The following is a 15,853-nucleotide window of genomic DNA, read 5'->3' as shown; positions in this document are numbered from 1 at the left end:
AAATTACCTTAATAGAGCACCTAATTCGTGTTGAACGTAGCTTGATTTGTGGTTGCATTCATAGCATAGTTGTATGAGGATGGAGATTATAGATGCAGACTTCGTTTAACTTTCGTATGCAATCAGCTATGCTCATTGCTAAGACAATAACACAAATCTATTTGGTTGAAGGTCTGGTGAACTATAGCCCTTATCTGTGAAGTTAGATTTGGTCAGAAATATCTGCAATAGTCTATGACCTTGTATTTTTCAAATGACTTATCATTTTTTTAAGAAAAAATATACATTTGCTGTATTTATTTACTTACTTACTGATACTTAGGGACGCGGGTGGCGCTGTGGGTTAAACCACAGAGCCTAGGACTTGCCGATCAGAAGGTCGGTGATTCGAATCCCCGTAACAGGGTGAGCTCCCGTTGCTTGGTCCCTGCTCCTGCCAACCTAGCAGTTCGAAAGCATGTCATGTGCAAGTAGATAAATAGGGACCGCTCCGGTGGGAAGATAAACGACGTTTCCGTGTGCTGCTCTGGTTCGCCAGAAGTGGCTTAGTCATGCTGGCCACATGACCCGGAAGCTGTCTGCGGACAAACGCCGGCTCCCTCGGCCTATAGAGCGAGATGAGCGTGCAACCCCAGAGTCAGTCACGACTGGACCTAATGGTCAGGGTTCCCTTTACCTTTACTGATACTTACTACTTGCATTTATACCATACTTTTCCTCCGAGAAGCTCGAGGTGGTTCTCTTCCTCCCCATTTTATCCTCACAAGAACCCTGTGTGGTAGGCTGGTTTAGGGACTGTGACTGGCCCAATGGGAGCTCCGTGGCCAAGTGGGGATTAGAACCCTGGTCTCCCAGGTCCTACCTAGTCCAACACTTTATTATTATTTAGTTGAATTTATATACCGCCCTATATTCGGAGGTCTCAGGGCGGTTCACAGAACAAAATCAAAAATATAAAACCACAAATATATAATCAAAATAAAAAACAACAACCCAATAACACTCCCCCCCCCAAAACTCCACATTTTAACAGGGTAATCACTACACCTCGTTATAAAACAATACATTATTTTACTGATAGTACTTTATACATTTGTTTTAAATGGTTTGTATCTTTTGCTTATTGTATGCATCCATCTTGGGCTTCTATGCAAGGAAGGGCAAGGTAAAAAAACCACACAAGTAATAGTTTTCTGGTGATTTATTTTTATTTTCTAATTGCAACCATCATCATCATCAAACTGAATCAGTGACTCGCATTCTTTCTTATTGTGTTTATACAAAACTCAAAGCGATTCATTAGAAAACAGTTTAACTTGTGTCTTTCCCAACATTTTTCTTGCAGGGACACATAGGTTTCCCGGGAATGCTGGGGCAGAAGGTATGTCTATACAAAGCAAGAAATTATCAGGCTGTCTACCTGCTTGGCATATGTTGACATTAATACTGTATTTGGAAGCCTTTAAAAAGTGCAATCCTTCATAGATTTACTCAGAAGTAACTCCCATTGTGTTCAGTAAGACTTAACTTTCTGGTATACTTTCTGTTATTGTACTGAAGTTCTCACCCTGGGCCAGCAGGGGGATACTGTAGATAGTTCAGGTCCACATATGCAAATAAGGGATTGAAAGTGACGTTCAGTGATTGGATAGTTACAGAAAGTTGTTACAGTTACGTTGTACTGGAGCTCTATATAAGTAGGCTGGCTGAACCCTTCAGCTCAGTTCTGTTCTGACCTGTGAATAAACAAGAGCTGTTTGGAGAATCACTGTGTCGTCTGATATGTTCACCCACAACTTAACACATTCTGTGCACACTTATGAGGGAATAAGCCCTGTTTCACTCAGAGGAACTTACACCTCAAAACTTACACATTGCACTGTTAAGACTCCTAAGTGAAATGTATTCTGCATGAGGTTTATGCGGCCTGGATCTGTGAATAAGTGTGGGGGAACCTATGTCTTAGGGACAGATTCAGCCCTTTGCTGAATTCCATCTGGGCTCCCTGAGGAGGTGTGGATTTGAAAGACGGAAAGCTGACTGGATCAATTTTTACGTTTGAAGGGACAGATCCAGCAAGCTGTCAGCTGCCTGGTCCACCCCTTCAAAGGTCTTCCTTCTCAGGCGGGTGGGAAGCTGCCCAGGGCTGGGCTGTAAATTATAACCAAGTAAATATATTTGTGCTAAAGCTCTTCTCTTTGTCCTTTCCATCCCCGTTAAGGGAGAAATGGGCCCAAAGGGGGAATCTGGTTCATCCGGACACAGAGGTCCAACTGGAAGACCGGGGAAAAGAGGCAAACAAGTAGGAATCCTGTACTGTATTTGATTTAACCTGTTTCCGAAAATATTTTGTCTGTGGACTGTGTCTCAGCAAGGGATGAGGGATGAATTTGATTCATTTGGCATGTAAAGATGAATATTGTCTAATTCACACTTTCTGAAACAGTACTCAGACTTCAACACAGTCATCTCTCAAAAAATCTCCACATTTTGCAATGGAGTGCTCTAGCTGAGCGATGGATACGAAAATGCATATTCTACAGCTAAGCGTGCATATAATATGTGTATGTTAGTGGAAATAGCATACAAAAATGCATTATACCTGGGAAAATTGGTTTGCAAAAATGAGGATATTAGGAAACATTACATAGGAAAAAATTGTATATTAGGGGAAATCAGCACTAAAATGCTGGTTAATTCTGTAGACTTTTTTTTTTTTAAGATCACATGCAGATGTGGAAATGTAGGAAACTGAACTTAAGAGTGTAAAAATGAAACAATGGCACTGGCAGCATTAAGGTAAATTTAACAGTGTAAATAAGCTTTGATGGATGCAATAATGGAATACTGAATGGAATAGCTTTTGTAAAATATGCAGGGATTTATTTTATGTAAAATGAACCATGGGAAGAGAAGAAGGGAAGTTATTGATATCTTAAAGATGTAAAATGAGCATTTTAAATTGTAAAACAGAATATTTAATTAAAAATATATAAAATAAAATAAAAATGAGACAATGGGAGAAACCAAAACTTGACAGATTTGCCTATCCTCTACGTTTTTGGATGAGTTACAGATAGGTAGCCGTGTTGGTCTGCCATAGTCAAAATAAAAAAAATCCTTCCAGTAGCACCTTTAGGACCAACTAAGTTAGTTCTTGGTATGAGCTTTCGTGTGCAAGCAGTGTGCTTGCACACGAAAGCTCATACCAAGAACTAACTTAGTTGGTCCTAAAGGTGCTACTGGAAGGATTTTTTTTATTTTGTTTTTGGATGAATTATAGTTATAGTTGGATCTTCTGAACATCCTATTTTAAAAAAGCAGGCCAGATTTATTGTCACTTGTATTAAATGCCATGCAAAGGAACAAATATATCTGATTATGATTCATAATAGGGCATAATATCGCCGAGAAAGGAGGAAATAGAGAATATAAGTCAGTTCAGAACAGATAAAGACTGCTTCATCCTGAATATGGCAGATGACAAAAACACATATTTAATGAGTGAAAAGCAGCGATGCTTAAAGGTGGACCATGAAATCATGTCAGGTCAAGGAGCTAACACATCTCTATACCCTAGAATTTTGCATTAATCTCTTGGTACAGTACAGCACTGTTGCTTCAAGAAACTGTAGAATGTAAAATGATCTGCAGTCAGAAATAATGCATCTAGAAGGGAAGATGTAATAGCTCTAACTTGGTTATACCATCATTAATTCAAGGAGCAGTGACTATATCTATGTAGTCCTGGTTCACACAATATTTTTCTCTATGTAGTGGTTAGTCTGGAGATTGCTGGGAAAGGGGGAAATGCTTGTTTGAACCACTCCTTAATGTCCATTTGCTTTGGAAAGGAATTAAAAAAAGCAGTGGAGACGTTACTGAATAAAATATATTATGGGGCTCTCTTAGTTTTTTTTCTCCCCACAAGGCAAAGTTTTCTGCTTTCATAATTTTGACCTTTTGAAGAATGACGACACTCCCGCTTCAGCAAATTCTAGCTTCAGAAGAGAAATTTCCCTCAGGAAACAGTCAAATTCCCCTACCATGCCTACTCTGCTCCCCTTAATACACAGTACACACGGAGAGATGCTTAAATATACAAACATATATACTTCTGCATACCTAGAGAGTCCCCCCCAAAGTATCAAAACAACTGCCCTACTTTGTGGTGGCCCCTCATACTAATAGCATACCCAAGTTCAGCCAAGTTTATTTTTTAGCTCTTACCAAGAGACTCTTTCTATACTGAATAATAGAAAGAGTCTTTTGGTAAGAGCTACAAAATAAAGAAAGCAGTATATTTTGCTTGAAAAACTTTTATTGATGGAGGAGCAGACGTCCTGTAGGCATCTGGTCTGATGTACCTACAAGTATGGATGTCTTCTAGAAAACATAATTGTTTGTGAGGCGATCACTTTCTTTAATGTCTGCTAGCACAAAAACCTTTGTGTATGCTTTCAGCAAGAGAAACCAGGCCCAGCATGGCAATAACTAGAAAATATTACATGTGCTTTTCTTAAGGGTGTAGCTGAATACAAATATGCTTGCCCATTTGTTCCTGTTGATTCTGTTACAGGCCTAGAATTTCCTAAAGTCCAAATGTTGTTTTGAAAAACCGAGTGCCGTGTGTACATAGCTGTTTGTAATAAGAGGGGCCACTTTTCACCTACTCAGTCATTTCCTTTCTCCAGAGCCAGCTGACAACCCCATATAAAATGCCTGCAGTGGCAGCTAAATTAAGAAGGTGTTACTTCCACTTCCATTCTGAGATCCATCTTGCTTAGCTCATTTGACTCCTTCAGGTTCATGAGGAGTCTTCTCAGGCTCGAGTCATTCAGTTACAGTTACGCCAAGGCTGGCCTGTGCAACTCTGCCGGTTTCAACCTTACAAGTGCCACACTGTGGCGGTGGTGATGATGATGCTCATAAACAACATTTTTTGGTCTATAGAAATTCACCGTAAAATGCTGATGAATTTTATGAGGGGGGCGGAATGTGAATTGTGGAGAACTGAACTTAAGGTTGGAAAAGCGAGAAACCAGAGGAAAAACCCAATATTGATAGATTTGCCCATCCCTACTCTTGAAGAAATTTCCTCACAATTTTTCTCTCTGAAAATTTGGTGTAGTCCTAGTACAGTGGATCCTCGGTTGTCGAACGCATCCGTAATCGAATGTTTCGGCTTTTGAACACTGAAAACCCAGATGTAACTGCTTCGGCTTTCGAACGATTTTCGGAAGCCGAACATGCCACGCGACTTCCGTTTTGAGTTTCCCTATTATATTGAGGCTTCCGTATTGAGTTTTCAGTTTTCGAATGATTCAGAAGTCGAACTGTCTTCTGGAACGGATTACGTTCGAAAACCAAGGTTCCACTGTAATAAGCCATTCTGAAATGTGCAGAACTGGGAAATTTATGGGATTGTTCAGTAATATTTTATATAATATTATATATATTTTTGTTGGGGAAATGCATGGATTTGCCATAATATGTATAAGGTCCTGCAGATTTAATTTGCAATTTTGGCATTTCGATCTTTTCTGTGTAGTTGAAGGGCACGCTATTTTGACCCATGAAGCCATAGGATTTGCGCTGCGAGTACATTAGCTTTTTAGGGAATGTTATAAAGAAACAGTCCTTTCTTTTATATACTAGGGACAAAGGGGAGACATAGGACCTCCTGGTGCCTCAGGCCCACCTGGAAGACCTGGCCCCCCTGGTCAGCCTGGTCCACCAAGCCCTTTGGCAACAGGTAAGGCAGACCTTTCAAAATGGCCACTCATTCCCTTTCCCCCTTCAATTTAATCATATTGAGTTGCCTCACAGAAAAGAGACAGGCGTCCATGAGGTTTCTGCCGAACCACTAGCTGAGGGGGAATCACACATTTTTAAGATAAGGTTTTGGGGTGGGGTTGGGCTTTTCCTGCACTATGATTGGACTTCTTTTGGTCTCAACTACCCCTTGCACCCTGAAATAAGGGCCCTTCTAGACTGGTCTCATATGAGTCAACTCCTAGGGGCCGAGGTTTCTTCGCCCCCACAATAAAATATTTGAGGTGGCTGCCCCCCCCCAGTTGATGGGCATTGTCATTCAAAGGGTGTGTGTGTACCATGTCATGTGATTGATTATGCAGGATGAGGCTTCCCCTCCCCCCCAATATTTTATTCAAGTTTGCACCCCTGACTGGTGGTGTTTTGTGGGTGTATTTTGCAGCAATCCATAACCCACCAGTGTCCTGAGAAAAAGAGACACCCCTTTTTTTCTCATGAGAGGACGGTGGCCATTTTGAGCACTGTGGTCTCTCATGATGCTCCAAAATGGGTATATTGTGGTGCGAAATCACGTGAGACCTCGGTGCCCAAAATGGCTGCCATCCTCTCGCAAGAAAAAAATCAGAAAGATAGTGTCCTAGTTGTTGCCTTTGATGTGTTGGTGGGAATTGATTCAATATTGATTCAATAATAGTGAATAAGAGGTGGATTTAAACTGGGCCATCTACATACACTTCGGCTTCATTAGTTGCTCTGCGATGCTTCCAGATTGTTTCCATGTTATTATCACCTGGAGAGGTGCATCACAGAACAATTAAAGTGGGACAAAAAATAAACTGGAACTTTTGTAGTTTGAAAAGTTTGAGGATTTCAGCAGTAAGTTATGGAACAGAACTTGGAAATGAAGCAGTATGCCCACCCTGAAACTTTTGCAGATACAAATAGTATTGAAAGTGGGATCATGTTGAACTGCCCCAAATACCATCTTGAGCATAAATAATCGTTCCTCTGCAAACCTTCTGCTGACATCCAAAATAGTTATTTACTCACTCACATAGCCTGGTCTTTTGTTAAACGGCAATGATAACGGTGCTTCCAGATGGGGGTTTAATTTGCAAATGGGTCATTGCTAAAGGGTTTGAGTGTGTGCACGTTACTTATTGGATTTCCCCTGGAAAGGGCAGAAGGATCAGTCTGAAGTTAATGTGGAGGGGGTTTAATGGGTTGGCATTTAAATGCCAATGACTCGGCTGGCATGCATGAAGAGCACAGATTCCACAATAAACATCCATCTGGAAACATATTAAAGACAATTTAATAACCCATGGAAATCAAACAATGACCGCAAACAATATACAACCATCCCCAAAGTTGGAAGGCCAATAATATTTGACAAGTGTTTGTACAAGCCCCCAAAGAAGCTTACAGGAGTCAAAGACAGCTTTTCAATATGAGACGTTTAGCTCGCAGGCAGGGACTCAATTTTCCATTTTCAGTATGTCTTTATCTATTTCAGCAACTACCTTGCGTGTCAAATCTGATGTTTTCTAGGGCAACTAACAATGGGGACAAAAGGAGAGAGAGGACTTCCTGGACCTCCAGGAAAATGTCTCTGCAACGCTCCGCAAAATGGGAATATCCCACCCTATGACGAGCCACTCTTTGGACAGCCTTATTCAAAGGTTCCTGCAGTAAGTGAGGTTGATAGGAGTTGATATGGGCATACTGTGTTAACGGATCCAGACCGCTGGCATGAAGTAGCCCCTTTGGTCAACTTGATCTGGGCTGCTGTGGGTTTGTCAGTGCAGACAATACAGAGCTAGATGGATCAATGGTCTGATTCGGTATCGGGCAGATCCCATGTTCCTTAACTTACGGGCAACTGTGGAATGGTGCCTGGGATGTGACTATGATGCAACCACAACTACCTCCTCCCTCTGCCAATTCCGGAGTTAAACAATTTAAAACAATTGATTGCTTAAGTTACCTCTTTGTTTGTCTCAAACTTTGGAGGTTGTTTTCTCTCACCTTCTAGACATGGAGCACTTCTCTCCCTCATTCTTTTTCTCAAAGGCTATTCTACCTACAGGGATGCGGGTGGCTCTGTGGGTTAAACCACAGAGCCTAGGACTTGCCGATCAGAAAGTTGGTGGTTTGAATCCCCGTGATGGGGTGAGCTCCTGTTGTTCGGTCCCTGCTCCTGCCAACCTAGCAGTTTGAAAGCACGTCAAAGTGCAAGTAGATAAATAGGTACCGCTCCGGCGGGAAGGTAAACGGCATTTCCGTGTGCTGCTCTGGTTTGCCAGAAGCGGCTTAGTCTTGCCGGCCACATGACCCAGAAGCCGTACGGCGGCTCCCTCGGCCAATAAAGTAAGATGAGCGCCGCAACCCCAGAGTTGGACCTAATGGTCAGGTGTCCCTTTACCTTTTTATTCTACCTACAGAAAAGAGTCTCTATTTTCACTTGCATGAGAATGGGCAGATAGCAACACTGGTTACGTATTGGGCTAGGCCTAGGAAATCTGCCACCCTCAAAATTTTGTCAGACAAAGCTTCCATCATCCCTAACATTATTGCTGTGCTGGTGGGGGCTGATGGGAGTTGGAGTTCAGTGACATGTGGAGGACAATTCATTCCCCACCCCCTGGTTATCATTATTAGTGGAGTGTGTTCATAGTATCGGGTTCCTGGTCCCTTGATTAGAGCAAACAGTACATTCCGCTTAATTACAAGTGGTTTTTTGAGGTCAACAGGGAAGGTTTCAGATAATGCAAACCCTTCAGATTTGGAACTGGTCTCTAAATTTCCATCGCCACTTAGTATTTTCTCCTACAGTAGGTGTTGCGGCAGCCTTGTGTCTTCTCCGACTCCTACTTTTTTATTTCTCTTTTCCAGATTTTTGTAGTGAATAATCAGGAAGAACTGGACAGATTAAACACAGAAAACGCCCTAGCATTTCGTAGAGATCAGAGATCTTTGTATTTCAAAGATGCTTTTGGATGGCTTCCGATTCAGGTAGGTAGGTAAATAAATGATACATAAATAGTGCAAGTTTTGTAAGCATTTCATTCCATTGGAACTAAAAATTTCTATGTTTAAAATATTTATTGGGTGAGGTGAATTCCTGCAGCAGATGAACTCTCAATTGTTGTCGTCCCCCCCCCCCCCCGGAATATATATCAGAAAAAGCAAATATCACTGAACAGAATATGGCAGGCATAAACAAAACAAGTGGTCTATACCATACCCCGTCCCACAACATTTCTCCCATGAAAATAGGACGTCCCATTCCATAATGATCATTTTACTATTTTTACCTCACACATCTTACTGGGTTGCCCCAGCTGCTCTGGGCAGCTTCCAGCATATATAAAAACATAATAAAATATTAAATAATTTTTTTAAAATCTTTCCTATACAGGATTGCCTTCAGACGGCTCAGGGGTTGGATAACTCTACAGCCTCCAACATTTCTCCAATGAAAATAAGGACATCCTAAGGAAAAGTGGGGCATTCTGGGATCAAATCAGAAACCAGGACAGCTTCTGTAAATCCAGGACTGTCCCTGGAAAATAGGGACACTTGGAGAATCTGCTATACATGTATATCTGTATAATGTGAAAGGGCAGTTTGCAGGGCAATCCTAATCCCCAGATCAGCTGGCTGGAGGGAGTTAGGATGGGGCAGAGAGTTCCTCCAGCAGAGCAGAGGGCACGTCTGTAGGCATAAATCTATTTCTGCCAGCAGTAGGCCCTGAAACAGGCATCTAGCAATTGGGGGTGTATGTGTCAGACCTGGCCTCGAATCCATTGGACTCAAATTCCCTTCATTATTCCAAGAGGCTTCAGGATCAGGAGCATCAGCTACACCATTCAATCACACACACACCCCGACACATACACACTCTTCAGATGCGATGAATTATATGCCATTTCACTCCACCACACTATCCTGCCTGCGATTTCTCTGCCCACCTGCAATCCTATATGCACTTACCGGGGAGAAAGTCCCCTTGTACACAGTGGGGTGTGCTTCTGAGTAAGCACGCATGGGATTGCACTCTTCAGTTTCAGAATTGTGTAGATAAATATCCCATGCTTATCTGTACCACAAACTGCAAAAACCATTGTCCTGTTATGATACTCCTTAATCAGTCTTAAGGGATACAGACTGCAGAACAGTACATTTCTTCACCTCATACTTAAGACTGAAGCAATTAAGGGAGAGACTGATTAATCAATCAGCAATATTACATCTGTGCTAGTCCTGAGGGTCCATGGTTCTATGATCACGGGCTATGTAAAAAAAAGGAAAGGATTTTAAAATACACCCCCTTCAACCTAAATTCACTGAACTCCTCAAGGGTAAGTAAAGACCTGCCATAAAATAAAATGGTTTGCATTCTGGTTTGGATGTAAATTGTTGGAGGTTCTGGAAGTATTCGTATTATAGCTGTGAGGACTCTGACACAAACATTTCCAGGGGATTGTGCAGTTGGCTGAAGTGGCAGGGCAGACACCTAATCTTCAGCAAGTGAGAACAGGAATCACATGTTCCTTTGGTGCCTCCTTTCATGATGTTTATAGTTCCACTCAAGTATCTGTTTTGTGTTTATTCCAGCAGCTCACGCCTTTTTATCCTGTGGACTACCCGCTGGAAGATGGCAGCACCTGTGGAGATGGGGTCCTCCAAGATGGTGAAGAATGCGATGATGGCAATAACATAGTGACTGATGATTGTATAAGTACGTTTGATGTTACCAATTCTCGTTTTCTTGCTTTAATATACACAAGGATTCTCAGATAAATGGAAAGCCTAATTCATATACTTCACTGTTTCCACATGTGATCTGGATAAAAAAGCACCAAAACACTCAGGAAAAGCTACTTTCACTAAGTGGGAAAGAGCTGGTATTTTATTTTTCAACAGATAGTTTTGTAAACATACACAGGCAAGCAAACTGATTAATCTTGGAGTTAATGGGTGATGTGGAAGAAAGTTCACACTGTCCTCTGACATGCAAGGAGCTAGCTAGCAGCTTCAAATAACCCCATTTATGTATTTATTTACTTTCTCTTTTATTTCGGGTTTATTAGAATGTCGCCATGCTTATTGTGGAGACGGCTACCGACACGAAGGGGTAGAAGAGTGTGATGGGAAAGATTTTGGATACTTAACTTGCAAAACGTATCTCCCTGGGTAAGGCAAATTTAAGTTATTTTTGTCACATCATGGGAGAGTATAATTCGTTTTAAAAATCCACAAAAGATTGGACTGGGAAGGAAGATGGAGGCAAAGGTCTGTTTTCATTCCTTTGCTCCACCAGGAACCAATGGATGGAGGGGAAACTGGTTTGTTTGTTTTTTAGTTAGGGGGGATGATTCCTGTGGCCCCAATCACATGTTGTCTGTGGTTGCTTGGAGACAAAGGGAGGCATCCCTCTTCACCTTGAATTAATAGTTGTAGGGAAGTAACTGGCTGTGCCTCTCTATGGTCACCCCTTCTTCCCAGTGGTTATTTCAATGATGATGATCCAATCTCCCTTTGTTTTACCTGGTGGGGAGGAGAATTGGGCAGGTGGAAGATGGGGTAGAAATATTCTGAGGAAGTGGCTACTTTGGTACTAAAGCTGTTGGGACACAGTGGCTAACTCCGCAGATATTACCCACCGTGGGACTTCAAGAAACCACTGGCTAGGGAGACCTAGGTCTCATGCATCAAGGCATGAGATTTGTTTCCCAGATTTGTTTCATTTGGCATCTCTAGGAAACTGAGGATGAAGAGGAGGCTCCGCCATCATAGTACTCTTCTCTCTCATGCACCCAAAGCTAGTTACTTACAATTACCTTATGCTGTTGGGAATATCCCCAAGAGTCATGAGAGACTAGTGGATGCATAAATTTTAACTGAAGCAGACGGAGAGGCCACCTTTGTTTTTGTGCAAGTGTAGGATGTCTCTATGGGACGCGGGTGGCGTTGTGGGTTAAACCACAGAGCCTAGGACTTGCCGATCAGAAGGTCGGCGGTTCGAATCCCCACAACGGGTGAGCTCCCGTTGCTGGGTCCCTGCTCCTGCCCACCTAGCAGTTCGAAAGCACGCCAAAAAGTGCAAGTAGATAAATAGGTATCACTCCGGCGGGAAGGTAAACGCTGTTTCCGTACGCTGCTCTGGTTCGCCAGAATTAGTCATGCTGGCCACATGACCCAAAAGCTGTATGCCGGCTCCCTCGGCCAGTAAAGCAGGATGAGCGCCGCAACCCCAGAGTCAGCCGCAACTGGACCTAATGGTCAGGGGTCCCTTTACCTTTACATTTAGGATGTCTCTACTGTTTGCAGATTCTCTCCCCACCCAATTTAGGCACCCATGAGGTCTGCGCTTGAATTAGAAAAAAGCTAATTAAGGCTGTGGTTGCTCTTAGCCATCAGTTTTACACCGGAGCGAGCGAAAAACATATTCGTGTGGTACAGAGCTGTAGTGCTTCTCTTTAGTCCAGCAGGATATTGAGGTCACATCCACACCATACATACATGGCTTCCCCCAAAGAATCCTGGAAACTGTAGTTTACCCCTCACAGAATGACCATTCCCAACACCTTTAGAAAACTACTGTTCCCAGGATTCTTTGGGGCAAGCCATGCGCTTTAAATGTATGATGTAAATGTGACTTTAGCTGAGGCCTTTGCTTGCTTGTAATCTGACTTGCATGCATTGGTATTAATAGCTTCTTCTTGTCAGCAGTATTTTACCTGCAATAGCTGTAGCTGTGTCATGCTGTCAGGTATCATTACGATCTTACAGGAAACATTCCATTTGCAAATGAAATTATCTGCAGAGTTCTCATGGCTCCTGAAAGGGTAATGTGTTAATTGGCAGGAATAAAGAAAGCACAAGAGTCAGTTCTGCAAACCCTCTTCTGTAATTTAACTCCTTACAGCACCTTTTACATCAATGGGACTCGATAAACAGACATTTTAGGAAAGCAATCATAAAATATATACACCTTAAAGGTTGATATTTGGTCAAGATTTTGAAAACCGAGGCCTTTATTTCAGGGTTTTCAAATTTCCAGACATGACAGCAGCTGTGATAATTGTGCTTTGTGAATCTGCAAATAACTTCATATTGCCCTTTGAGCATCCTGTTAATTGGATGCATAATGAGATATAGGTTAAAACAAAGCTTGATATTGGACTGTATCGATTAAGTGTTCAGTTGGCAATGTTATTGCAAATTGTACTTTATTTTGTGCCGCAAATCATGTCTCTGCGGCAAATATCTCTGTGCAGCCTTTTTCAAACATCCCTCTGTCTAACGTATTTGCCTCGCTGCAAAACACTGCATTCAAAATCCATCTGTGGACGCCCTGATGGAAATTAGATATAAAAATCAACTGGTAAAAAAAGTGTCATGTATAATAATGACTGGTGTGTGTTCATCTTCTGTCTTAGGTCTTATGGAAAATTACGATGCACTTCGTTTTGCAATATTGACTCCACAGAGTGTCGATACTTTACATGAAAAGTGAGCCCTGTAATATGTGAGTATCCCACATACGAGATCCATACATCAGGTGCTATGTTACCATCAACCCAAGACTGAGCAATAGACAAGCAACCCATCTCTATGATTAAAAAAAAGAAACCAATGTCCTGCTGCTCGTGGTGTTTGGAGATGTGTTTTTAAATTGGCTCACACTGGAAGAAAATAGGACCACTGAATCCTGTCTTAGTAGAGAAATGTCACGCAACATTCACAGTTAAGACTTACCTTTTCCATGGCTGCTTACAGGAGTTCCTCTTTACAACAGGAAAACCAAATAACCGGAATACTGTATTTTACTTCAATACTGTTACTTCATAAAAACACAATTATACCTCAACTTGGCACTCCTAGTCCTACAGATAAGCTCTTCGGGTGTTTTTGTTTTTTTAAAGAATAATTTTTCCAGTATAAACACAAAGCATATTCTGGTTGCAGTGTTTATAAGGACTATTTATGATTTTTTTTTTCATTACCATGTGAACTTCGTACATGCTTTAGCTGCATTAATTAATCATGTGTTCAAGTGAGAAGTCCCGGGTTTGTATATATTGACTTGGGGCAATTAGGCTGCAATCTATGAGCACTTATGTGGGGGTAAGTCCCATTAAACTCACTGGGACTTACTTCTGAATAGAGATGCATAGGATGGCACTGTTAGTTAACTGGAAGAGAACCAGATCGAGGAACTGATTAGCTTTATTTACATTGCAATTCTATGTATGCCAACTTGGAAGTACTCCCAGGTTAAGTGGATATAGCCTTAGAAACAGAAATTGTATAACCATGTGAGAGATGTAAATAGATTGAAATATATCGAGAGTGACTGAAATGGAAGAATTCAAAAGGGAGTCAACACTTGTATATAATGAATTCTTCAGCGTCAGATTATAACTTTGGGATGCTTGACTCATGTGGGACAAGCTCTCGAAAACAAAGTCCTCTTGCCCCTTACACCACGTTCCTGCCAAGTTCTTAGATTTATAACACTATATCTTGTGTCTAATATGCCTGAAATCTGCATTCTGAATTATGCAACAGAATGGAGGTTTGCACCTTGAAAAGCTTAGAATTGCCTTAGAGACTATTGTTGCAAAACTTTCATTTTAGTTGTTATGCCAGGAAGTGTTACTTGCTTTCTCATGTACCTGATACTCAGTTCTACTGGTTTCTACCTAGAAATTGCTTTCCAGTCTCAGCTTTGTACAACTGTTAGGATTATTGGCCATGTTCATACATCATCATGGTTTAGTGTGACCTGCATGAGCTGAAATGAGCCCAGGCGATTGTTGAGTTCACACATTCCCTCCATTTTTCTGTCTGAATGGTCTGAGGGAGTGCACTATGCTTAGTTTAAACAAGCCAGTTTTACAATCCATGGTTTGAGTCTGGGTGGTTTTTGAAACTGCCCTGGGTTCATATTCCAGTTCATATTCCAGAACAAGCAGAGTTTAAGAGGAACTGAAATTAATCACTGCTGAAATCCTCCCCTCAGGCTAATCAAAGGTAGAGAGGGGAGGGAAAGCACACATGCCCAAAGCTTGCTCAGGATCCTTCCAGCTTCTGTTTGTTGTGCTAAACCATGGTTTAACATGAACGCAGCCACTTGTGTATATATTCCTATTTGTATAGCCGATAGGAGTCATCCCATAGCGTGTTATTCAGATTACATGTTGTATAGATTTTGTATGTATATATGCATATATATATATATATTCCAAGTGGATTGGTCAGAGATGGTTATGTTATCTTTGAAAGCATTTGAGATAATTACTGATTTCCTTTCTAACAGATACTAAAGAGCAAATTTCATGTTGGAAGTATACTGAGTTAGATACATGTGGAAGTTACCTTAAATTTAGATAAACCTCTGAGTAAATTCTTCATACAGTGAGGTGTGGATTCAGGTTTAAGAGAATTAAGATAGGACATTCTTTTCATATCTGTCAATATTCCTGTTTTCCTTTTCTTTAACGGTCTAAAATGTTTGTTTGAAGTACATGAACCCATGTATAACAACAGCTATCGTTGTTATGTTCTGTTACTTCCATAGGAGTTGAATAAGAAATATATTATACAATTATAATAAAAATTAAAGTAAAACCAACAGTTATGCAGACGTTTTTACCACATGGATAGGTGTATGGATTACAGTGTGAATGCAGATTTATGCTAAAGTAATGTGGTAAGAGTTTTAAAAACAAAAGACAGTGGGATGGATATTTCTTATCTGAATTGCTTACAGTATTGTGAATTTTAAGGAAACGTAAGTCCATGGAGCTTAGCAGGACATCATTTAATTCCACTCTTAATTTCAGCAGCCTTCAGTGTGCCGAATTTTCCCTGGAATATGCCCCATGACCCTAACTTGCATGACCACTTGGGGGTGACTTGCATACTGTATGTGCAGAAGCAAGAAACAGGGTGTCCATCAGGACCATCCCACCCATGAGGCAAGGCGAAGAAACCGCCTCAGGTGGTAGGATCCACAGGGGCAGCAGATCCCGATGTGCCTCTATATTCCCTCCTTGTTCCTGAT

The 15,853-nt window shown here is 41.4% G+C and overlaps 1 protein-coding gene across 3 annotated transcripts in view; it reads left to right on the top strand.

Annotated features, from left to right (window-relative positions):
* Positions 1-14,646, top strand: part of COLQ (collagen like tail subunit of asymmetric acetylcholinesterase) — a 41,200-nt gene extending 26,554 nt beyond the window's left edge. The window contains exons 10-17 of one of the 3 annotated variants that reach the window (XM_080974957.1): positions 1,346-1,381; positions 2,222-2,302; positions 5,659-5,755; positions 7,327-7,466; positions 8,671-8,790; positions 10,399-10,519; positions 10,872-10,974; positions 13,224-14,646. In XM_080974957.1, coding sequence (XP_080831083.1) covers positions 1,346-1,381; positions 2,222-2,302; positions 5,659-5,755; positions 7,327-7,466; positions 8,671-8,790; positions 10,399-10,519; positions 10,872-10,974; positions 13,224-13,293 — 768 coding nt within the window. In that variant the 3' untranslated portion in view covers positions 13,294-14,646. Of the gene's footprint in view, positions 1-1,345; positions 1,382-2,221; positions 2,303-5,658; positions 5,756-7,326; positions 7,467-8,670; positions 8,795-10,395; positions 10,520-10,871; positions 10,975-13,223 lie in introns of those variants that run through there. The other 2 variants (XM_080974956.1, XM_080974958.1) reach the window with 2 other exon arrangements.
* Positions 14,647-15,853: the final 1,207 nt, after the last annotated feature.

The sequence above is a fragment of the Podarcis pityusensis genome (assembly GCF_964106645.2).
Source record: "Podarcis pityusensis genome assembly, chromosome: 12".
Lineage (NCBI taxonomy): Eukaryota > Metazoa > Chordata > Lepidosauria > Squamata > Lacertidae > Podarcis > Podarcis pityusensis.
The sequence above is the reverse complement of the archived record's forward strand: the minus strand, read 5'-3'. Positions and strand labels throughout refer to the sequence as shown.